Genomic DNA, 22,533 nt, shown 5'->3' with positions numbered 1-22,533 from the left:
TCGGCTTTGCTCACTAAGCTATGCACGTGACATTGAGCAGTTTGTGATGACTAAGCTGAATCAATGGTGCCGGAGCTTGCGCTTGGGCAGAGAAATTTCTCCAGCATCACCTTCTTCCGTGCTGCAAGTTGGTTCCGGCGCCGAAACAACAGGATCTACGGCCTCCAATTGCTAGCGATTTTGAATTTGCCGTTCGATGGATGTCCTCAGTTCATAAATCCATCCGGAGCCATCTGGCAATTAGGCCTTTTTTGTCTGTGATTCGGCCAAGTGCATCGTTCTGTTGGCAACGATGGGTAACGAACCACACTGTCCTTAGTCTATTTCTGCAAGTTTAACAGCTTTCTAGGGGCCGGCCGCACCTCTATGCGATTCTACATTTTCACCGAATTGCCCACACTTGCCGGGAGCTCCCGCATTTTCGTCCCGGCCGATCAAAGTCGCCAAAATAGATCATGATAAAGGCGAATGGAAGCAGCATCATCCAGATGGCGCGAACTTACACTTCAGGGAGACTCCCTCCGATGCATTGATCTCAGCACTACAGGCCAGAGGCCTAAACATAGACGTGTCCGAACCTAAATCCTACACTGTTGACTTGTCCTGGGTCAATCCCACCGGCCCAACTGACACGGAAAGGACGGCAAGACTCAAGTCGCATCAGGGCAAAAGTAGCCCAAAACAGTCCGCTCGCTTATCATATGCAACGATAGTTGCTAATTATATCCGTTATGTCGATCCTATTCTGTCGCCCGAATCCCTGAAATTCAAAAAAGACAGTCTAAGCCTCCATCCTCTCGACGTCGTTCTTTTAAAGGTATTCGATAAGAAGACTATGGATTATTTGTCGCGGAGGGGTTATTCCGCTGTTGATGTAATGACATGGGCTTGGATCTTACTGTCACCTCATCCAGTTACTGCAGCAATGCGTTTGGCCGCCTCTAAGCGATTTAATCCCCAAGCTGAGGCGTCGTCCAGCAGCCGTATTCCTCTATTCGTACTTTTGTTTACTCTTCGTCGGAAAGCTATCAACCTAAAGGCCCTCAACCTTTTATTGACTCACTCTTGGGATATGCTTCTGGATGTTCAACCTGGCAAAACAGCGCCTCAAACGCAGGCGGGTAATCAGCTAATGCCGAGTTCTCTCAAGCCGACATGGATGGTATCTGGAGATGATAATACGGTAATGATCCTTTTTGTTCGCCTTATACGAGCTGCTCGTCGAATTTCGCCGGAAGCACTTATGTCTATCTCTGACATGTTTACCTCTGTGTTTGGTTATGATGCTGTTGCGGAGACAATGAGTGACAAACGGATGCGGCGTTTGGTTACTTACTACAATAAGTTTTTGTCTCTTCTGGCCGTTCCATGCAGAGTCGAGCCGTACGCATCTACCGTCATACAGCAGCGTTCTATTTTCCATTTATTGAGGGAAATGACAAAATTTGACCCGCCGCTACCTGTTACTCGAGAAGGTTATCACGCCGTTACCAGGGTTCAGGGTGGCCGACCGAAACTATCTGCAGAACGCACATGGGCAGAGTTCAAGGCTAAATCATGGCCCCCATGGAAAGAGGACAAGTTGGGAATTGACGTGGATAGGGGACTTGAGGGAAGTAAGAGTAAGACGATAGGTTCTATTACGCGGATGAAGGAAGCCGGCTACTCTCCAACACGATGGGACCGAATAGCCACCATTTTGGCCGGGTGGGATATCGACGGTACTCCTACGATTCAAACCCGATGCCTTCTTCCCAAACCAAATCCTTATCGGATGAGAGATCAACATACGGTATGGTTAAAAGAGAAGCGACAAGCGAGCAACGTTGATCTACTTCCGGGCTTCAGGTACGAAGATACGTACCACGATGTCTGGGCTGCACGGATCCGTGCGACGAGGACCATGAAGGAGGCTTGGGCTTGCTTCTTGTCATGTCGGGATCAAGGTTTTCGTATTAGCAACGATATCTATTTTGAGCTTGTGGAGAAGGTGATATATCACGATTATTTACAAGACTCGTCTCGAATTCGCTCGACTGAGGCATTACCGGGTGACGGAAAAGAGGTATATTCTGAGCCATCCTCTCCTCGAGACGTAATCTACGTGCCTTCGGAGCCGCCAACGGTGGAAGCGCTACTTCAACAGATGTTTTCCCAGGAGATAAAGCTCTCGAAGAGACTGTTAGTGCTAATCTTAACCCACTTGACTTCCTTTAAATCAGGGCTGGAGTGCCTTGCCAATAGTGATTTGCCACCCCGGCAGATTCACGCATTGACATCTACTTTCAGCTGTGAGGATCCGAGCCGGAAGAAGCATCTCGATTCTGTCCGGAATGATATCTTCTGTGCCTTTATCCGTTTCCTTTGCAGATTCCCGGGCCATGAAGCGACTTCGTCGGGTAGCTCAAGCATATTACTTAGCCAAATCTTCCCTATCGCAAGGCCAACGGAAACTCGAAATAAGGATTTACGTGATGCTGAGGACACTGTAGCCGCTGCCGGAGGGTTATCGCATGCCATTTCTTTGGTGCGGCTACGGATGCCGGAGTATTTACCAACTTGGAGCTCTCTTTTGTCAAGTTTGGCTAACGCCCGGCTCCCTGTCAGTGACAATCGTCTCTCTCTCTCGACACAGCGGGCACTGGCGTGGAGGGAGGTTAGCGAAGTTTTGAATTGGATGGAAGAAGAGAACCTTAGCCTTGATGCCAGCTGTTTTAACTCTGTGTGTGAAGCTCTCTCAAGGTGGCTGCTTGCCATACAGAATAACGAACGTGGAAGAAAACCGGGTTTAAAGATTTTACAATCCATTGGGTTGAGCACCACACACATATCAACGGACTCGGAAATGGCTAGCAATGGCGTCAGCCTGGTAAAGCGAAAATTTGACCAGATGGTCCTTTCGAGGGACGGGCCGCTTTTTCCTTCAATCACTGGAGATCCTCTCTGCTTTGGCTCGCCAAAGCATCCCGCGCTGCCAACAATGTTTGCCATCCCGAGTCCATCTACACTCCATGTGTTTATTCGTGTCCTTGCCCTGGCAGGGGACTTTGAAAGTCTAATGTGCCTTCTCGGGTGGATATCTCGAAATTCGAGCGACTTGCGACGAGTAACAAAGGAGCTTCTCGGCGGGGAGAGGTCGATGCGTCGCGCTGTGACTGCGGCTCGAGTGTACCTTGAAAAGAATGCACACAATATTGATCCTTCATCTGTACCGGGGTGTGAATCATCGACTTCGAATTTGACAACCCAGTCAAACGAATGTCCGAGAGTAGAGTTGATGTCCTCAATGCCAAACTATTTTTTGCAAAAGGCATATGATATCGTGGAAGGCTCGGATTTTCTATCGCCATGGCCCACAGATGAGGAAGTACGTCAGTATATTGCTGAGCACAAGGGCTTTTTTTAAGATATTTGCGAGAACGGTGGACCGTCCCCCGGACCGTCCCCGAACTCCTCGTTTGCTGTACACTGTTCCAGTTGTCCGCATCACTAGTGCGGTTTTCGGCCCTAAGTTGTCACATTAATGTATATTAGGCCTTGGATCTTGTATATACATAGGCTTTTTGTATAATAGTATCTAAAACTTTTGAAATTATGAAGATGTCCATTGAACTTGATCGTGGATATTTTTTGTCAATTCCATTTGTCCCGCCTTTAGCCGCCGTTCTTGGGTTGAGCAGATCACGGGCCCCATATCCGATCGGAGACCCGCGCCGAGGGCCATACACAGAGCTTCGGACAGTACATATGGGGAGCCCGCCCAGTTTCCCTTTGAATTTCTTACCGTCTCCAGGATCTCCGCCTTCATACTCAATTCCACAACCATGCCTCCTCGAGTACTCATTTTTTCAGCTCCATTGAGGCAATTCCCCTTCCGTCAGGTGCGCGGCAACGCCACCCTCGGCACCAGCGCACACGGTGCCGTCATCAATGTCCAGCAGATCCCCGCCCCCGGAGCTGGCCACATCAGAGTACTGCTGTTGAACAGACCGGAAGCTCGCAATGCGATATCAAAACAACTTCTTAGCAGTTTGGGGGCGCATATCGACTCCATCAGCGCTGAGAGAGGCGTGGGTCCCACGCGAGCGCTGATTGTTGCCAGTAACGTCGATGCATCGTTTTGCGCCGGGGCGGACTTGAAGGAGAGAGCGAAATTCACGAGAGAAGAGTGAGTGTGGTAATCTATTCCTTGGTGGTCTACATTTTGCTTCGCTGTCCTACGAGAAGATTGGCTATGCTAGGAAAGCATTCGCCTCAAAAATAAAATTATATGCTCCTTGTTGGCTTTTATGCGCAGTCAGGCGAACAAGGTATTGATTAAACGCTTTTTTTTCCTTGCAGAACCGATGCATTCCTCGCTCAACTCCGACAGACCTTCGCGAACCTCGAGGCTCTCCAGATTCCCACCATCTCAGCCATCTCCTCCATGGCCCTGGGCGGTGGGCTCGAGCTCGCTTTGTCCACGCATCTCCGTGTGTTCGGTTCAACTAGCATCGTTGGTCTCCCGGAGACCCGACTCGCCATCATCCCCGGCGCAGGTGGCACGCATCGCCTTCCTCGCCTCATCGGCCAGAACCGTGCTCTAGACATGATCCTCACAGGCCGACGAGTCAGCGCACCAGAAGCCTACTTCATCGGTCTTTGCAACCGCTTGGTGGAAATTAGTCCGGAGGAGCAGGCTCAGGCGAGTGCAGCGAGGGAAAAAGTCCTTCACGAGAGTATTAAACTCGCGTTGGACATCTGTGAGGGAGGGCCGATTGCGCTAAAGCAGGCTGTCAAGGCGGTTACGGGTTACGAAAGGGGGCAAGAAGGGGAGAACGAGGCGTATTTGGGAGTTGTGGATACCGAGGATCGGTACGAGGCTTTGAAGGCATTTGCTGAAAAGAGGAAACCATGCTTTAAGGGCAGGTGATGAGGTCGAGGGCCAAAACAAGATCCAAGTTTCGAGAACCCCAGTCTCTTCGCACGGTAGGCGTGGTGCTTTCTCAGGCAATTATGCATTCAAAAATGTGCCTCATGTACTCAAAAGGCGCTTGAAGATTCTCTTTGGGTGGCAGTTTACGGTGCTATCGCATGATACGTCTCCTGTGGCGACGCAACAGGCAAAAAGGAATGATGTAATATGTGAAACAGTCATGATGTTCGAGGCCGAGTGGCACTCCTAAGTGGCAGAAATAGCAGCAATTAAAATGCCAGCTACACCACTTGTAACAAGTTCAGCAGTGATGACGTAGTTAGCAGTCTTGAGATGATTTATAGGTCAGCAGCACTTTTTGTTGGACCCGATAATAACGAGCCACCGCATTTTTTGGAAGGCTGTGAGGGGGAGAGAGAAGAAGGTTAGAGAATGGGCGTTTAGTCGCCAGTCGTTCTCCAAAAGCCATGAAAATATGCATGCACGCAGAGACATGCTGTGCATCTGGAATTGAAGTTTGCTTCGACCGAGACTCCTGATTCGTAGGAGCCAACATGCGGCTTTGCTTGACCAGCACTTTTGAGAGTGCCAGAGGAGTGTTTGCTCAATATAGCCGATCTACTTCTCTCTGGTCAGTCCTACCATGCAGTAATCATCTGGGGGAGACACAGCGCAGTAGCGCCCGGAAGTCGCATTTGTATGCCTGGAGGTGCCCCACAGAGCCTAGATATCAAATAGTAGTATTGGATATATCTGTTCGAAGGGTGGCACTCGCATTGTCAAGTGGGAAAGCGAGTGATTGTCCAGAACGCATGTCGATGCTTTTCGAGAGCCGGCGGCTGACCGATCCAGTAAAGGTATTCAATTCCGATTCCCGTATCCACCGCTGCAGGGGCGGGCGACGGGGCATTCTGTGCTCCGTAAATCAGCCAGTATTTCCTTTGATACTAGAATGCCCTGATGTTTGGAGACGCAGGAGGCATGCAGGAAGCAGCAGAAAACGCGTTTCCTTGTGGTCTTTTGGCCTCTTAGGGCCAAAGCGATGCTGCAGCCCCAAAATACCCCAAAAGTATGAGAACTTGGACCTTGATAGGCTCGTGCTGGGTCACTCAGCTTTGCGCCCTCTAAACCAAAATAGGTTTAACAAGTGTGTTAGCCCGGAGTTAGCGAAGTGACTTTTAGCAGGCTGAAGGTGATGTGACTAACGAACTTGGCCGGTGCAGATCTTGATGATTCGATTTACTCCAAGTGCAGCCGCATAGATGACAGCGCTGCGTGCTTTGAATAATACCATGGGCATAAATCACCTGTAGTTAATCTTGTGCATAATGGTGTCACTATGCCATCCTCTTCCCGGTGTTTTAAGATGTGGTGTTCCTCGGCTGGTAGCACATAGCACATACAACCATGCACACATGGAGTCCGCCCCTCACGGTTGAACTTGCTTTGGATCCGGGGCCGGGAGGGACCCAGAGACCGGGGTTGTGCGCCTCGCTGGGGTACAAGAAAACGACCAGGATTGGCCGACACAGCGGGATGGGTTTCGAAGCGAGAAGGGAAGTTCGCAGCCGGCGAAGACATCCGAGAAGTACGAGAGTGCCGGTGAGGTCCCTTTGACTGGTACAGGGCGGCCTGGTGGTGGTGGGGTGGGCGGTTTAAACTTAGCACCATAGTTAAGTTACCTGTTGGTTGGCGAGCAAAAAGCGGCCCCTTGAAGAGGCTCGTACCGGGGTGTGTGTTCTCCATAGCAATGCCTCATTTTTGACTGGACCGGACAGGGCTGTGCGGCTCTTGCAGGAGCCTGGTTATTTGCTGGTGGGAGACGGGCGATATGCACATCCACCTTTTCGTCGCGATGGTTGACTCGTGAGAGCCCACACCCTGATCGACCCTAAATGCCCGCGCCGTCTCAGCTTTCCCGCAGACGATGCTGAAAGGTGAGTAACTCTCGAAGGAGGGAACGTTGAGCGGGTGGTGGAAAACTCACTTCTACCAAGCTTCAGGCGAACCGACGGCTTAAGGATGACGGCCGATTAACGACTTACATGTTTCCCATTTCCGAAAAACGCTGCCTCTCGGGCGAAGTCCTCCATGGTGCCTCCGAGCAAAGCGTGACTCTCTGCGCTTTTTGCATTCAGGCACCTGACCAACCACCGCCGGGCGGGTTAGCTCAATGACGACTCGTCACTAACGCGTTGTCTGGCCCTGAGTCCTTCGTCTGCTCACAAGACTGTTTTGCACCGGAGTCAGGTTGCTGCCAGGGGCATCTTGCTTTGAATTTGTCCTACCCTGTACCGGCCTCTTGCTTGTCAACAGGGCTGGGATGTGGCGGCCATCTGATAAACGTATATAGTATTTAAACACCTGCCAGTTTACCCGCCTGACGCTTGGAGGTTTATTCCACTTCAGGATTAAACAAACATCACAAAAATGGGCTCGACTCACAGAGAAAGGCCCCGAGTCAAGGAGTTCGGATTGTCGGAGGTCTACACTTCCCAGGACCCTCAGGTCGAGTAAGTGTTGCTGCCTTACCTGTTGTCACGACCAGTGCTAACAGTGTATGTTCTTAACCCTTCCAGCGTTGTATTTGTCCATGGCCTTAACGGATCAGCGTATGCGACGTGGGCGACAAAGAAGTCCGACATATTTTGGCCCGCAGACCTCCTCCCTCGAACACTTCCAAGTCAACAGCTTCGGATTTTGACATATGGCTACGATGCTAATGTCTCCGCGTTCATGGATGGAACCTCGAAAGATAAAATACACAACCATGCCGAGCACCTAGCAGCCCACCTCTTCGCCAACAGAAATGTGAGCACAAGATTCTCCCCTGGAAATGGCATACCCTCTCGCTGACATACGTTTAAAGCTCAATGGAGCGGTGGATAGACCGATTGTCTTCATATGCCATTCCCTCGGTGGCCTGGTAGTTAAAAAGTGCCTTACGTTTTGCTCTCGAGTAAGGCACGAACACATTCAACATCTTCGATCTACATACGTGTCAACTTACGGCATCCTGTTCTTGGGAACCCCGCATAACGGCTCCGATGTTGCCAAGTTTGGCAGCCTGCTTCAGTCGATATGCGGCGCCGTATTGCCAAAAAAATTGTTTGATACATCGCCTCAACTAATTCAGAGTCTTAAAACAGATAATGAACATCTGCAGATCATTAACCGTGACTTTGTTCAGATCATAGATAGATTTCGAATATATTTCTTCCATGAGTCGAAGCCCATGGACCTCAAAAGTACTCGTGCTTTTATTGTGGATGAGGCTTCTGCAGCCCCGTTGATGGATGGAGTGGAACGCATGGGGATCGAAGCAGATCATGGCAGCATGTGCCGATTCGAAGATAGGAATTCACCTGGCTACGAGGCGGTATCTGAAGCCGTTTTTCGTTATTCAAGGGACGCCCCCAAAATCATCCCCGCCAGGTGGGCACAGGAATATAGGGAACGGGCGATTGAAAGACAGGAGGAGGCGAGAAGACTCTACGGTAAGTCCTCCAGATGTTCACTCTTCAAAACTATTGCTAATTCTAAAATCTTCATTAAAGGTTTAAATGATCCACTGGGAGGAAGCTTGATTTCCCTACAAACAGAAAAATTTGATTCCCTAGGTAAGCTGCTAATCTCTGTCCCACCCTACTCCATCACTATTCAGGATGTGTTGACTTTCATATAAACAGCGAACAGCGTGTCTACCCTTTTACCAAATCCGCCATCTGAGATAGGAGAGATCCCTCAATCTCAGGACCCAGAAAAGGATCCCTTTATTCGCGTTGTGCCTCCAGGTTTCCACCCAAATTCTACTTTTTTTGGAATGGAAAAGGAGATGAATGAACTGCACAACCGTCTGTATAAGGCTAAAAAGAGGGCAACCGGTACCGCTTCAGTTCTCCTATATGCGGTTCCGGGCGCCGGAAAATCACACCTTGCGCGACAATATATGTACACCTATCAGTCTTTGTACCCTGGCGGCATCTTCTGGATTGACTGCAGAACGAGGGAGTCACGGTATAATGGTATTTGGCAGATTGCACAAATGGTGGACGAACTAACAGGGGAGAAAGAAAGCCATGACCCTAATTGGGGAAGCACTGGTGTCTATGTGGACAGTGTTCGAAAGTGGCTTGGGTCAAGGGAAAACTGGCTCCTCATTTTCGATGGTATCTCCTTTGAGCACAGCAAAGATATTGATGAATTCAAAAATGTGCTTCCCTATGCAAAAGAAACGGCCATCATTTACACGTCCGTCGATCGCAGTTTGAGCAAGAAGCAGAGGCTCTTGGAGCCATATGGACTCGAGGTTAAACGTCTCGCGGTATCGGACGCATGCAAGCTCCTCTACAAAGATTTAGGGATTAAACATCCCACCTCTAGGCAAGAGAAGAAGGCCATTGATTTGGTAAATTACTACCAGTGCTTGCCTCTTGCGATTCACGCGATTGGTCATCGACTGAGGGCTTCTGGAAAGGCTTTGGAGAAATACAAATTTGGTTCTCATCTAACGGATGAAAAGCTGGCCGAGCCGTTCCGGGATATCATGAAAGACTTGGCCGAGTATCAGCATGTCGAGGCACTCAACCTCATAAAAATTCTTTCTTTCTTTGGGCATCACATTCCGGTCGGGATGTTGAACCTTGGGAGGAAAGCTCTTAATGCATACAGCGTTGAGATCCGAACCAGCGATCGAGGAGGTAGTAACCAACGGCATATCGACAATACTTTTACCACACTCATGAGGTACGGGCTGATTGAGAGAACATTATACTTGTATTCGTTGAACGATAATTTGGGCGACTCCGGTACTTTGGTATACTCACAGATGTCTTCCGATGCTGACGATTCCCATGCGAGCGACAACGATAATTTTTCCACCGCATCACGAAGCACCATAGAGACTGTCAAGATCCACACCGTCGTACAGAAGTTTTGCCGTGACGAACTAACAGACCAAGGCGAAAGCCATTACTATTGGTGGCTCGCCCTCGCAACCGCGCTGTTCTGCCTGTCCTACGACAACGCGAAAGCCCAGATGCGGGCTACCAGGGGTTCAGGCCTGACAAGGGACTACAGGGAGTATTTGACCCATGCAAGGCGCCTAATAAGCCATTTTCCGACAAAGTTCACGGGAGTGGCCATGAGCCTGCGAAATTTGCATGCGACGTTGAAGAAACTGGAGAGTGATATGCAAGATGAGATTGAAAATCGCTCCCCAGGATCTTCGCAGGAGTCGTTCCGGAATCAGAAATCAATTTTTGACCGTACAAGCAGTATGTCCTCCGTCCCGGACACTCCTGATAGCCATACATCGGCATCCGCTTGGCCAGAAGGGTTCGAAGAAGTCAAGTCAGAGTCGCCTGTGGATATATATTTTCCTCATCAGATAGTACCATCAACCACGGACCCAAGTTTACACATACCTATCATAGCCGAAGAGGTGGAAAATCCAAGGGAGATCGAAGACGGAAGTTATACCTCAGGGCTGTCTCGCGTTCCATCGCAGAACACTGAAATCCCGCAACTTACAATAGACGAAGGAGAAGAAGGGGACGAAGAGGGATGGCAAAAGGTGGAAAAACGCCAACGTGGTTGGATATCAGCTCTTGGTCGATTGCGAAGAGTCAAAGGTAAAAGAAACCTTGGGGACTTTAGACCTCGAGCGACCGTCTCGGTCACAGAAGCTCATGCTAAAGCCGAGAGCGCTATCTTGCCTAAGCCCTCGATAAGATCGATAGAAGGAAGATCCGATGCCGAGTCGTCACTAGCCGCAGTGCATCATTCGAGCCCCCCTCCTACCCGCGGAGGCGGAATTAAGCCTGCTAATCGGGCCCCTAGTCAGAAAGACAACAGTAAAACTTACGCTTATGTTTTGGCTAATCAGCCAAACACCTCATTTGCAAGACGGTCTGCTCCCTCTCTGAGCAACCAGCAGCCTCCTTCAACGTCTTATAGCCCGGAGCTCGCCCAAGGCCGGTTAGAAACTCGCCGTGAGAGCATGCCTACATCAGGCCAGATGGATCGACCCTTTGACGCATTATCTCAGTCCACCCATAGCGACCCTGGCATGCCCGTGTCGTTTAGAAAGTCACCTAATCCCAATGTGCGCCACCAATTCTCGGGTTCCGCCGCGCATTCTCGAAACTCGTCAAGATCCACGGATCCTCCCGACAACCACGGTTATACGCCTCTAGATCCGTACGACTCCCAAAGGGTCCTTGGTCCTAGCCCCATGCCTCTTCCCTACCAGAGAGACATAGCCATTACATACGGGCCACAATATCCTGCGTTGTCGAATCTCTCAAGAGCGGCGGCTCCTCCTTCGCCCTTGGCGTCCCCGCCCTATATGAATCGGCCAAACTTCCCAATGGGCTATTTGCCGGCTGGCTATTCGTCGCAGCCCATGTCTCGCGACCACTCGGCGCAGTCAGAGCATTCTCTACGAACAGAACCTGCTAGGTTCCCGCCTAACTTCTCTCCGGCCCCTAACCCTTCTCCGTTTGGATGCCGCGATAGAGCGCAGATGCCTTTCGTTGATACCAGGCGAGTGCAGCACATCATGTTCGGGCCTGGGGAATCGGGAGCTGATTCGTCTACAAATTCCCCTGTATCCTTTGAAGCGCCTGGTATGTCACGGGGCCCATCGGGGCCGGGTTTGATGGTGAACTCCGGTGATGGTATGAGTCGAAGTCTTGTGGAGTTTAGTCGTGTCCCAAACACACAGCATATTCAGTTCGGGGAGACCAACCCTGTTAATGTGGAAGCGGCTCGTAGGCGCGCAAGAGCGCCATATCCGAGTCACAATCTTATTCCGACCGGGAGTGACGACGCGCAGCTTCAGATGCTACTCAGTGGGTCGGGAGGGCCTGGATTCAACGGACCACACCAAGGTGGGCAGAGGCAAAGAAGTGGGAGTTCTCCTGTGTCGCGGCACGACCTGAATGGGTTTGGTGTTCAGTTCCAATGAAGGTAATAACTATCTGATTATTACTGCACGATGTTTATGTTACTTGTTTTCAGGCCCTTATTGAAGTGGCTGGATTTTGGAATACCTGTTTGTGGTTGGCATACTTTAAGTATAGGGCATGGTTTTTGGACAGCATAAAAAATTATGTCATAGCAGGATAAAATACACCATGAAAGAGTGGAGGGGGATGCATGGAGATGTTCTTGATGGGCCTTGGGGTTTATATACTACATTTTGTTTTGGGGGATACTGCAAGCTATGAGGTCATTTGTTATGGGTTTGGAGTTAGGACTGGTGCTGATCTTTAATATATTGTTGTATTGTTTTAAGGCGTTACTTTTTTTTGGCCCCCACCTCCTGTTTGGATATGAATAGAGAGCTACATAATGGAAATGATACTGGCTTGAGTAAAATAGCATATTGCATATTGAATATTTCAAAAGGAGCTTATCGAGAGCTATATCTGCATGTAGGCCGTTGAGGCTTCGAAACTTTCCTCCAGCTCCTGTTAGTCAGCAAACCTAGTGAAGGGGGCGAGATTGGCGAACGCCAACGTTCATGACGTCGTCGGCTCTGGAAGCTTGCCAGGATTCGCTGCGGAGCTGGGAATGGCGAAAGTGAACACGGAGTATAAAGGCCCATCTCTTGCTTCAAGAAGGACTTTCCTCAAGATCCCAGTCCAAGCCGTTTTAAATCCTCATCAGCATATATCTGCATCACGGTGTGTTCCCAAGTTGACCAGAAGAATTAAGTGTATGTTCCCCTGTTGCCGCTGCTGCATGTATACGAAGCGTTGAGCTGCAATTCGTCTGAAGAATAGACTGCTTTGGCAGGTGTCTAACATCACATTAGGCCCATCTCCAACAACATGGCTTTTGTTGCACGTTTCTCTCCAATTACCAGATGCTCTCTTGCACCAGCAAGATCAGCTATCTTTGCGGCTTCCAGACCAGCTCTCTTTTCCACCACTACCCAAAGAGCTGATAGAGGACCCATCGAAGTCACCAAGGATACCCTCAAGAAGGCAGATAGGATAGTGTCTAATGCTGCCGTGAGGGGAATAGAAAAGGGCGGTATGTGAACAGTGGATGACCAGTGACAAAAAAAGGTGGACACTAACTAGAAATACAGAGGAGGCCAGTCACAAAATCAAAGAGACTTTCAGCCATGGCGCAAAGCGAGCTGGGCAGGAGGGGACGAAGGCTGCTGAAAAGGGAAAAGAGGCCGCTCAACAGGCGAAAGAAAAAACCATTGATCTGGAGGAGCAGGCGAAAGCGGAGGCGGAGGAACTGACAGGGAAGGCATAATTTGAACACAGAGCCGAGCCGATGGAATTTTCTTTCGTAGTCACAGCATTTTCATTACTGCATGAGTCCTCTTTTATCGATGTATGAATGTCCCTTTGTGTCGGCTTTTGGCCTTGCCTGACAATTGAAATGAGATCACGATGTATTATATGTATCTTTGCAGTTTTGCATCTTTAGATGTCAAAAGAATTGACATCGAATAACTGGAGAAAATGAACCAAAATTCATAATTCGTTCAATCCGGTGGCGGAAGCATAAGCACATATTCCCTCGTACTCAACCCGAATTTCAAAACGTCCTTGTCCATAAGTTCCATATAGCGTCCTGGAGGCGCAGCGTCGCCGTTGACACTTGATCCATTGGCACTTTCTAGATCGATCAAATATGGCCTGACGCGTCCGTCTCTGTCACCAAATTCATTCCGCTTTTCAACGTATCGGAATTGAATCGCGGCGTGCTGCTTGGAGCAACTTGGATGATCAATAGGTAGATCTGCAACAAGCCTCTCTCTTCCGATGAGCCAGCAGCTCCGTGCACCTAATTCCACTGTTTCTAGCAAATCTTCTCCTTTGAACACGTAGAGTCTCCATGCATTTTTGGCAGGAGGTTTCCTCGCCTCTGGCGGTTCGTGGTATTTAAGAACGATGTTCCTTTCGCCGACTCTAACCGCATTTGTTTCTGCGGCCAAACGACCTGTGTTCGCGAAGTTCGGCTTCTCTTTGTCTGGCGCCGGAGTAGCTACTTCTGAGAGCTCTCGAGGAGTTTTGGAGAAGGCGTCATTCTGAGATGGGAGGGGTTTTCTGGATCGTTTTGAGGAAGGAGATATATTTTGCGAAGGTGAAGCGGAATCATGACGTCTCGGATGACGAGGTCGTGGTGATCTGCTTGAATCACGCCCATCGCGTCGACGCTCTTTCGAACGTCTGCGGTGTCTCCGCGAAGAATCCTCATAAGGGCTTCTCGAACGGCTACGGTCTCGGTAAGACCTGCGATCCTTTCGATCCCTAGAATGCCTTGAGGGTCTCGAGCTGGAGACCGATCGTTCCCGTCGATGTTTGCCCCTATTTGACGATTGGTCCTCTCTGTCGTGTGCCCTGCGATCCCGACCTCTGCTTCGATCTCTGGCTATGCGGGCTTGGTTGTCAGGCGAGTAAGAGGGCGATTTATGCCGATAGCCGCGAGGTTCTTCATCGTCATATCTGGGCATCTTTTGCAGGGAAAAGGGACAAGTCGCTGTCCCCTGGAGGAATGTTCGCGGTCTTCAACCACGATTCACGTGGAATGTCTTGAGCACGTATGGAAAATTACGCCGTTACCGCTTGTGCAGGCCGATACAGCGGCCCTTGAGAAAGTAACGTTAGTTAACTAAGCATACGCGAATTATTATATAAGCGCGAGTTGGGTCATCGGGGTCCATTCATGCTGGACGATCCGCTTGCAAAGCCGGGAAGAGGGGCGCTCTCGGGATGCACGCACAGAATCGTCGCTGGTTCTGCCACATTGTCCAGTGGGCGTCCATGTCACGGTTCAGCCACTGATGCCAATCACCAGCATGTAGTCATGTTCAAAAAACCGTCTCTACTCTGCTCCTGTTGTGGCAGCATCCAGCTGCTCAACTCGCCCTCCTCGATTTCGCCGCAATCGGCCACCTCATCCCGACGACGTCCGCATCCGTTTCGACTGCCTAGGCGCTTCGCCCATGTTCACAGCACGAACTCTCTTGGTCCTGAGAGGGACTTCACCTGGCCAACTTCCCCTACCTTTTCGCCATACGAGCTATTCAAACTAGAACGGACCGCTCCCTATTCGAAACGGCTTTTCTACGAACTTGCCAAAATCTACCACCCCGACCGGCCATGCAATGGGCATCCATTGTGCAAAGATCTTCCGGAATCAGTCCGCATGCACAGATACAGGGTCATAGTGGCGGCTCACGAACTCCTTTCCGATCCATCGAAGCGTGCAGCATATGACAGGTGTGGCGACGGATGGCATCAGCGCCGCGAGCTCTTCGGCGTTCATGCTAAAAAGGAGCCCCGCCAATCCACCACGGTCCGCTATACCTACGGCAGGAAGAATTCTGGTGAAGACATATTTAGAAATGCCACCTGGGAAGATTGGCAGGAATTCTACGAGAAACGCGATGGACGTCCGAAGCAAGCCCAGACGGTGTCTCATAGCACGTTCGCGTCGTTTTTATTCCTCCTAGCGCTGTTCGGTGGCATTGGTCAGGCAATTACCGTTGGAAAATATTCGACATTTGTACAGGACAAAGTGAAAAGTGTCAATGAAAAATGTGGACAATTGCTTGACGGCCGAAGACATGACACTAGGGAGCATATGAGCTCCCAGGATGCCAGGGTTCAGAGTTTCCTAATGAAGCGAGATCCATCGGGCTACGGGTTGAAGGAAGAAGAGGAAGAGACCTACCGACGCCTTCTCGGTGCACATCGGACTACTGATGTTATAAATGATATCGACTCGATGAGAAATGAGTCAGAATAGAGGCGATGCGGGTTTACAGAATTCCCGTGGAAGCAATATTATGATTTTGGGTATTGTTGGCGAATCAAGGCGAACGGTGGGATCTCCGCTCTTACATAAATACTCTCTACCAGGAAGAATACGGTTGCTATGGATGTCGACCGGGGCCCGATGATTTCCAAATCTATACGGTTTGATATCGTGTATATATCTTTGGCCTGAATCAGCTGCTGAACTTCCATTGTGTACATACAAGTTTACAATTTTTAACCGGACGGGTGTCGGCTATCTCATTTTCTTCGTTTGTGATGTTGGAGGAATGCCTTTTCTTGTCCGTAGAAATCTTCAAACCACGGTATTATTGGTTTTCTCACTGCAGCATATTGGGCACTGGCGAAGTTGAGATAATAATACGATATTTCACATAACCGGAACGATCCAGTACCGCCAGCCATGTACGGAGTACTCCGTAGCCGAACAAAAATGTCTGATAGGTGTATTCGGTCTGTGCCACTTCAACAAGGCAGGTTTTCCAGACTGTACTGTTCATACGACGTACATACTTGCTTGTTCTATATCCCGATAATCTCGCTATGCCCTTCTAAAAGGCATGGTCACAGTTTGCAGCAATGCCCTCTGTGCTACGAATTATGGACCGAGGAGTGAATCTGTTGACTCCCCCAGCCAACTGACTCGCCAAAATCAAGCTCAGGCACAACCTTCCAGCGCAATGGTGGCTGCGGGACCTGGAAGGCTATTCGCTAACCAGCTTGTCCTCTCGGGGTAAAGCGCAACACCGAAAGTACCAGCCATCTTACCGAGACTACAGGGCCCACGCAGGCTTAGTTGCATATGGAGAAGTGAGATACGAAAGAAGTCCAAAGCATCCCTGCCGGAGCACATGCTTAGTCCCACCTTGCCGACGAGCGCGAGGGCCACTGTCCTCCGTAGCAGGAGTCCCTAGTACGGGGGGTTTATCTTTCTTTTCCGTCCGTCGAAGAGCCTTGAAAGCAGGTCTCTCCTTGAAATAGCGTCCGTCTTTACCAAAGTCCGCGCAATTAAGACGGCAAGATGGACCGAAAACTCAGCTTCGCTCTTGTCCGACAAGTTTTCCAGCGAGTTCCGCTCGTCCTCAAGACCGTCGCCCTCAATCTTCTTCGCCTCTCTCCCACCGGAGGAAAGCAAGATCTCAAGCTGGAAGTCTCCGTAGGATTTATTCGATCCTTCTTCAACTTCTCTGCTTCGTCTCTCCAGATGCAAAAGCGGAGCGTGAGAGACCCCGGAAAGAAAGGGTACATGTGGGTATCGGCAGTGACGATGCCAAAGCCCCCCGAGAATGACGTACTCCAGGCATTGTTGAAGGCAATAGAATATCATATGGACGGTTCGGAGACGTACGAAGTTCCGAAGGTGTGTGATGTTGAGGCAGAGTGGAATGCATATAGGCAGGGAGCGCATGCGAGGACTCCGCAGCCAAATATTTCTGAGGAGGCTAAATATGCAAGATTGATGGAAGATGTTAACGAGGATCTCACCATTCTTTATTTCCATGGCGGTGCTTATCAGTATGTTCCTTCTCCGGGAAACGCTTTGTCTGAGTTGGAATTACTAACGATGAATGCAATTTGCCCAGCATGATGGACCCATGCACGCATCGTGGAGTGACAACGAAATTATCCAAACTAACCGGTGGCCGATGCTTTTCCGTTCGATACAGATTGGCACCTCAAAACCCGTTCCCAGCCGCGGTATTAGATGCCTTGGTCGCATATCTGTCTCTCATCTCTCCTCCTGAGGGTGCTTTCCACGACCCCGTCCCCGCAAACAAGATTGTTCTAGCAGGAGACTCGGCAGGCGGTGGCCTCTCTCTTGCTCTTGTACAAACCCTTTTAACACTTCGCCGAATATCTCCTACTTATACCATTCGCTTTCATGGCAAGGACATCCCCGTTGAACTACCCGCTGGCCTGGCCTTATCAAGTCCCTACTGCGATATCACGCGATCTCTTCCATCAGTATACCGTAACTCCAAATATGACTATATAACTCCTCCTCCACAAACGCCTGGGTCGCTCTATGAGCCGTATCCATTCCCGCCAGACGCAACCTGGCCTACAGATCCACCGAGGGTTGAGATGTATGCGAATGCCAGCATGTTTACCCATCCCTTCGTTTCACCTGTTGCCGCTCCCAAGGACACATGGAAAGGGATGCCGCCTATCTTCATAACTCTTGGAGAGGAGTCACTCGAAGACGAAGGTATATATCTGGCGCGCAACATTCACCGTGCAGGTGGTACTGTTGTGTTAGAACGCTTTGAAGCTAAACCACATTGTTTTGCATTAATTCTGCCCACCACAGAGGCCGCTAGGCTGTGCTTTCAGAGTTGGGCCGAGTTTTGCACCTATGCAGTGCAGGGTCAGGTGCAGAAGACAGGCAAGGCGTTGTTCCTGGATCATGCTGTGCGTCATGTTGAGAGAAAGGAGTTGGACAGCTTAGGAGATCTAAGTGAAGAAGAGGTGCAAAGGAGGGTGGTTGAGGGGAAGAACTGGAGGTTGGATGGCGAAAAGGAGTTAATCAGGAAGTGGAATAAGTGGGCAAAGCTTTGAGATTTGGGGTCTTTGGCATTTGATCAGGATGTTTGGTGGTGTTTATGGCTTTGGGTTAATTGAAATAGAATTCCTGCGGGCGTAGTGGGCGTACGGGTGGCCCTTTAGAAGATTGCGTAGATACCATATAAGTAACAGCATTTAAATGATGTAATTTAATCATTGTTGATTGTATTCCAACCGGCGCTATCGAATACATATGCAGTTACAAAAATGTAGCTAATAAATCTCCGCGGACTGTAAATATATCGCGCGGCTATCACATGTGCTCTGCCAGACGATTTGCACCAGAATATCAATGGATGCGTATCCAATTTACCCCAAGACTTAAAAGAATCAAAACATCCAGGACGAGAAGGTGAATAAGAAGCATATCTCTCCCCGGTTTTTATAAAATAGTGTCAGCGTTCATGCTCAGGTCCGGGTCCGCTCCTACGCCCACGCCGCCGCCGGTGATGCCATCACCGCCACCACCAGGCTCCCACGCAGCATTTGGCCGAAAATGCCCTTGTGCAAGCGGCTCTCGCCTAAAGAACTCCGGATAAACGTCATGGTTGTATCTCTGTATCCAATTCTCCCCGTACCATTCATCCCCATACATCCAATCATCGAATAACCGATCCCACATCCCTAGTGACACACCAACATATCTCACACATGAAAAAATGGTGTCTCGAATTGGTACCCATATCGCTGAGAGATGGAGCCAACGCCATATCGTGTGAGGAATCGCGGTGGGCCACTCAGGGTCTCTAGAAGCGATAAAGCGTGGTTTGTTGAGGAAGGAAGGGTGGTAGCGGTATGTTTCGATGATTGCTTCGAAAATCTGCCATATGAAAATGATTATAAGGGACCATCCCAGTCGGGTAAGTCGCTGTCGTCCTGTGTCCGGGTCACGGCGCCAGATACGAGGGATTGGAATGGCAACGTAGCGCAAGCCATCATCGTGAAAGCCACACGATTCACACGTTCCGTCTCTGTGAATATGGGACTTGGTCTTTTGAAAATCCTGAGATTGGCGAGTAGCTAGGAGTGCAGCCTCTTTTACAGCCTTATCCTCGAGACTAACAAGGCCCGCTTTGGCCTCATTGATATTCTGAACAAGTGACTGGAGCTTAGAGTTTAGTCGGTCGATCAAAGCCTCTTCGCTCTCTTGGTCAGCTCTAATCTGTTCTAGAGCATTCTGCTCAATGTTTTCGACCTTTTTTGACGGTTTTGATTCGATGCTACTCGTTGATGAAGATTCCAGAAGTTCTTCGAGCGATTCAATAGTATTGCCTCCAAGAGCAAACTCGCCTTTTCCAGATTTTACCTCTTCAAGCACCGCGGCTAATGCACTCTTTGGCAAATGTGGCCTCTCTAGTTTCATCAGAGAGGTGCGTTTTCGCCGTACTTCTTTCGGAGAAGGTTCTTTCTTCTCTTCTACCGGCTCTGGCTCTAATTTAGGAGGTGCCTCTCGTGGAGGCAAGGCGGCTTTCGACGCTTCTTCTGGAGGGTTATTAGGCCGTTTTGTTAAAGGAGTATCGATCCAGGCCCCCATAACGACCGGCGTCTTTGGGTTAAGTGGTGTATTAGAGACAACTTTGGTTTCTGGGGTATTGGTGATGCTTGGGCTTTCCTTCCGCACGAGTCTTCGCAGGAGATCTTGGGAATCTTCCTTACTGAGTACTTTGGGCTTTTCGTAATCCATACTCGTAGGTATTACGGCAGGAGATCCATTTTCCACTTCGCTGCGCGATGGTTTTGTTTCTTGTTGCTTTGGAGGAGAGCGAGCTGCAAAAACAGGTTGACCTATTGGTTCCAGCTTCTGCACTTCCTGTTGATATTGTGGGCCATTCCGAACCGGGGGGCTATTGGAAATCTGCAAGGATTGGCCTGTAAAATCGAAAACATCATTCTCTGAATCATGATACAATTCCAGCTCTTCTGCATCGGCCATGTAGTCACCCTGTACTTCCTGCTTGGTTCGATTTAACCAATCATTCGTAGCTCTACTCCGTGTTCCCCATGTTCTTGGAATGTTCAATGGTGGGTTTCTGCCTTCGTCGACCATCCCATCCTCTACTCCCTCTTCTTCCCTCTGAATCTCCTCGTCTCGGCGGGTTAAGTTATCAACTGATAGAGCTGCCTTCGAACCCATTCTCGCCCTGCTAAACGCTGGTTGCTCTCCGCCTCGCATCCGCTTCAAGCGCTGCTCGTCTTTCTTGCGTTGAAGGGACCTCCTTCGTAGGTCCTCGTCCGAAACCTGTTCTAGATCATCAGGTTCATATCCGTATGTATTTCCAGCATAATTCCCCATTCCTATATCACGATGTCGAACACCTGGACTCGGAGAACAATTAAACATCTGTTCATCTCGTTCGCGCCTTGAAAGGAGGTCAAGATCGTTTTCATTCAGATGCTCTGGCAAATTATCCGTGTCGTCCGTCCGTCGATATGTCTCAACGAATTCATTCCGGGGGCTAGAAGCTCGGGATGCAGGAGAAGTCACTGATGGCTTTTTCCCATTCCCTTCTATTGTATACTGTCGCGGGCTTCGTTTGGAATTATCCGACGCGCTCGAGCGCCCTGCAGTCGCCTCAAATGCGCCAGTGAGGGTTCGCGTCTTGGTAAAGGTGACCCGGGACCTTTCGCCATTCCGAGGTGATAATGTAGGTATTCGGGAGGTAAACGAGTCGGTTCTCAGGTGTGAAGATCGATTTCTGCGAGGAGACAGATTGCTGTCGGCGTCGCGTTCGTCCAAGCTCTGCTGGAGCCGGTCGAGGTTCGACATGTCGGGCGGAAACGATTATAATAAGCTGAGGATATAAATTAAATACATTGCGTCAAATCCAGTGCCTCATCGCATCCTTTGGACCTCTGGCTGTCCAGTGGCAAGTCTACCCTGCCTGCGCCCTTTGGTGTTATCGCCCAACACTCGCGTCAGTTCCTTGTCCGCCAGATTGATACGATTTGTCCTAAAAGGGTTTAGCGCGTGATCTTAACTGCACAAACTTGCTGTTCTGTCTATCCAAGTCATTAGCTCATAACAAAGAACAAGGAAATAGGCAGCTCTACTGATTCATAGTGTTGCCCAGTGCGTGTTTCATTGATAGTTATTGATGGCATGGATTATTGGCGAATCCACGATGCTTGTATGACATTATTTACAAACAAGATAGCTAAACAACGACTAGTCCACCAATATAGTGCTAGAACGCGCTGAAATCACTCGCTAAAACCTAGAATGGCTGTTTCCTCCTGACTTGATATAATGTGCATTGGAGGACACACGGGGCGAACCATATATTGGCTATATATATACTTGTTTTCCTCAACTGTCACCAAACAGCTATTGCTCCAGTTAGAGAGCAACCAGCATCTCAATACATGCTCAGATTGAACAGACAAACCTTTCTGCCCATATATAATCACCATTGTGATTACCAGCCGTCAAAGCGTATGTGATTCAGTGTTTCAGAGGATCATAGGCTGCACAATTTATTTCCTCAAGATTTGTGCCTAATGGGAAAAGGTCCAAGAACAAAACCTTCAAAGGTTTCCTTCTAATCACCTTCCGCTAACAATTTGATAAATGGGCTACGGGGGAAAAAGGTTATTCTGGCAAGGTGTATTAATGTAATTTTTGTCCCCGGAAGTTGTGTCTGAACACTAAACTGCATCAAAGCATCTCTGGGCAGAACCTTCATTACATTCCTGTATATTATTGATCTGGACAGTGGTGTTGTTGTTGTATGTTGTTGCGTGCCCACAATTCTGTTTTGATAATTCTCATTTGTGGAATTCTCGCAATCTTTCTTACTGCTGATGATTAATAGAGCTGTCACTTTAAAGTCTTGTGGCGTTATCATCACTCATGCCACTTTGATCAGATGCTGAAGTTGTGTCTGTGTGATCTGAAGAATGGGAATTAAGCAGTAGCACATTACATATTGCTAAGTCTGGCTCTGTATATTCAAAAGCATCATTCTTCACTCCATTCTCATCTCTTGGGGGATATGCAAGGGTGCTCTTGCTAACCTTCGCGTTGCCAACAGTAGAGTAACATGCCCTTCCAACATGAGCACCACTCACCACTCTCTACTTTTGTTTTGCAGGTATGGCTGGTGAGCACTGTGTTAGCCCAAGAAGACTCCTTTAATATCAGACCCCGGGTTTAATGTTATCTCTTGTTTGTAGGAGTTGCACATACGCTATATGGCTATGCCCCTGGATGTGGCATTTGTGGGTATTAATCAAACCACCAAT

General features: G+C 49.3%; 8 protein-coding genes across 8 annotated transcripts; 6 read left to right on the top strand and 2 right to left on the bottom strand.

Annotated features, from left to right (window-relative positions):
- Positions 1–200: 200 nt before the first annotated feature.
- Positions 201–3,406, top strand: D8B26_003191 (uncharacterized protein; the record flags this gene model as incomplete). Its single annotated transcript, XM_003068529.2, has 2 exons — positions 201–296; positions 350–3,406. 2 exons carry the CDS (start codon positions 201–203, stop codon positions 3,404–3,406), a joined length of 3,153 nt encoding a protein of 1,050 aa, XP_003068575.2.
- A 211-nt stretch (positions 3,407–3,617) lies between these two features.
- Positions 3,618–5,197, top strand: D8B26_003190 (uncharacterized protein). Its single transcript, XM_003068530.2, has 2 exons — positions 3,618–4,168; positions 4,342–5,197. Exons 1-2 carry the CDS (start codon positions 3,825–3,827, stop codon positions 4,910–4,912), a joined length of 915 nt encoding a protein of 304 aa, XP_003068576.2. The 5' UTR covers positions 3,618–3,824; the 3' UTR covers positions 4,913–5,197.
- Positions 5,198–6,392: 1,195 nt separating this feature from the next.
- On the top strand, positions 6,393–11,921 carry D8B26_003189 (uncharacterized protein). Its single transcript, XM_066124065.1, has 5 exons — positions 6,393–7,428; positions 7,495–7,726; positions 7,785–8,412; positions 8,473–8,535; positions 8,605–11,921. Exons 1-5 carry the CDS (start codon positions 7,346–7,348, stop codon positions 11,883–11,885), a joined length of 4,287 nt encoding a protein of 1,428 aa, XP_065980140.1. The 5' UTR covers positions 6,393–7,345; the 3' UTR covers positions 11,886–11,921.
- An 832-nt stretch (positions 11,922–12,753) lies between these two features.
- On the top strand, positions 12,754–13,192 carry D8B26_003188 (uncharacterized protein; the record flags this gene model as incomplete). The annotated part of the gene is made up of 2 exons (XM_003068532.2): positions 12,754–12,958; positions 13,017–13,192. 2 exons carry the CDS (start codon positions 12,754–12,756, stop codon positions 13,190–13,192), a joined length of 381 nt encoding a protein of 126 aa, XP_003068578.1.
- A 235-nt stretch (positions 13,193–13,427) lies between these two features.
- Positions 13,428–14,399, bottom strand: D8B26_003187 (uncharacterized protein; the record flags this gene model as incomplete). Its single annotated transcript, XM_003068533.2, has 1 exon — positions 13,428–14,399. The coding sequence occupies one exon, from the start codon at positions 14,397–14,399 to the stop codon at positions 13,428–13,430; it is 972 nt and encodes a 323-aa protein (XP_003068579.2).
- Positions 14,400–14,635: 236 nt separating this feature from the next.
- Positions 14,636–15,964, top strand: D8B26_003186 (uncharacterized protein). The gene has a single exon (XM_003068534.2). The coding sequence runs from the start codon at positions 14,753–14,755 to the stop codon at positions 15,695–15,697; it is 945 nt and encodes a 314-aa protein (XP_003068580.1). The 5' UTR covers positions 14,636–14,752; the 3' UTR covers positions 15,698–15,964.
- Positions 15,965–16,747: 783 nt separating this feature from the next.
- On the top strand, positions 16,748–18,938 carry D8B26_003185 (uncharacterized protein; the record flags this gene model as incomplete). The annotated part of the gene is made up of 2 exons (XM_003068535.2): positions 16,748–17,241; positions 17,310–18,938. 2 exons carry the CDS (start codon positions 16,748–16,750, stop codon positions 18,283–18,285), a joined length of 1,470 nt encoding a protein of 489 aa, XP_003068581.2. The 3' UTR covers positions 18,286–18,938.
- On the bottom strand, positions 18,536–21,058 carry D8B26_003184 (uncharacterized protein; the record flags this gene model as incomplete). Its single annotated transcript, XM_003068536.2, has 1 exon — positions 18,536–21,058. The coding sequence occupies one exon, from the start codon at positions 21,056–21,058 to the stop codon at positions 18,674–18,676; it is 2,385 nt and encodes a 794-aa protein (XP_003068582.2). The 3' UTR covers positions 18,536–18,673.
- Positions 21,059–22,533: the final 1,475 nt, after the last annotated feature.

The sequence above is a fragment of the Coccidioides posadasii genome, chromosome 2, assembly GCF_018416015.2.
Source record: "Coccidioides posadasii str. Silveira chromosome 2, complete sequence".
Taxonomy (NCBI): domain Eukaryota; kingdom Fungi; phylum Ascomycota; class Eurotiomycetes; order Onygenales; family Onygenaceae; genus Coccidioides; species Coccidioides posadasii.
Note: the sequence above shows the minus strand (reverse complement) of the source record. Positions and strands in the feature narration are given on the sequence as shown.

Excerpts from the sequence above, each read along its gene's own strand:
- D8B26_003186 (XM_003068534.2), top strand. The coding sequence starts at position 14,753 with ATGTTCAAAAAACCGTCTCTACTCTGCTCCTGTTGTGGCAGCATCCAG.
- D8B26_003190 (XM_003068530.2), top strand. The coding sequence starts at position 3,825 with ATGCCTCCTCGAGTACTCATTTTTTCAGCTCCATTGAGGCAATTCCCC. Across the intron at positions 4,169-4,341 it reads GCGAAATTCACGAGAGAAGA|AACCGATGCATTCCTCGCTC; the intron begins GTGAGTGTGGTA and ends TTTTCCTTGCAG.
- D8B26_003189 (XM_066124065.1), top strand. The coding sequence starts at position 7,346 with ATGGGCTCGACTCACAGAGAAAGGCCCCGAGTCAAGGAGTTCGGATTG. Across the intron at positions 7,727-7,784 it reads ACCTCTTCGCCAACAGAAAT|CTCAATGGAGCGGTGGATAG; the intron begins GTGAGCACAAGA and ends ATACGTTTAAAG. Across the intron at positions 8,413-8,472 it reads GGAGGCGAGAAGACTCTACG|GTTTAAATGATCCACTGGGA; the intron begins GTAAGTCCTCCA and ends TCTTCATTAAAG.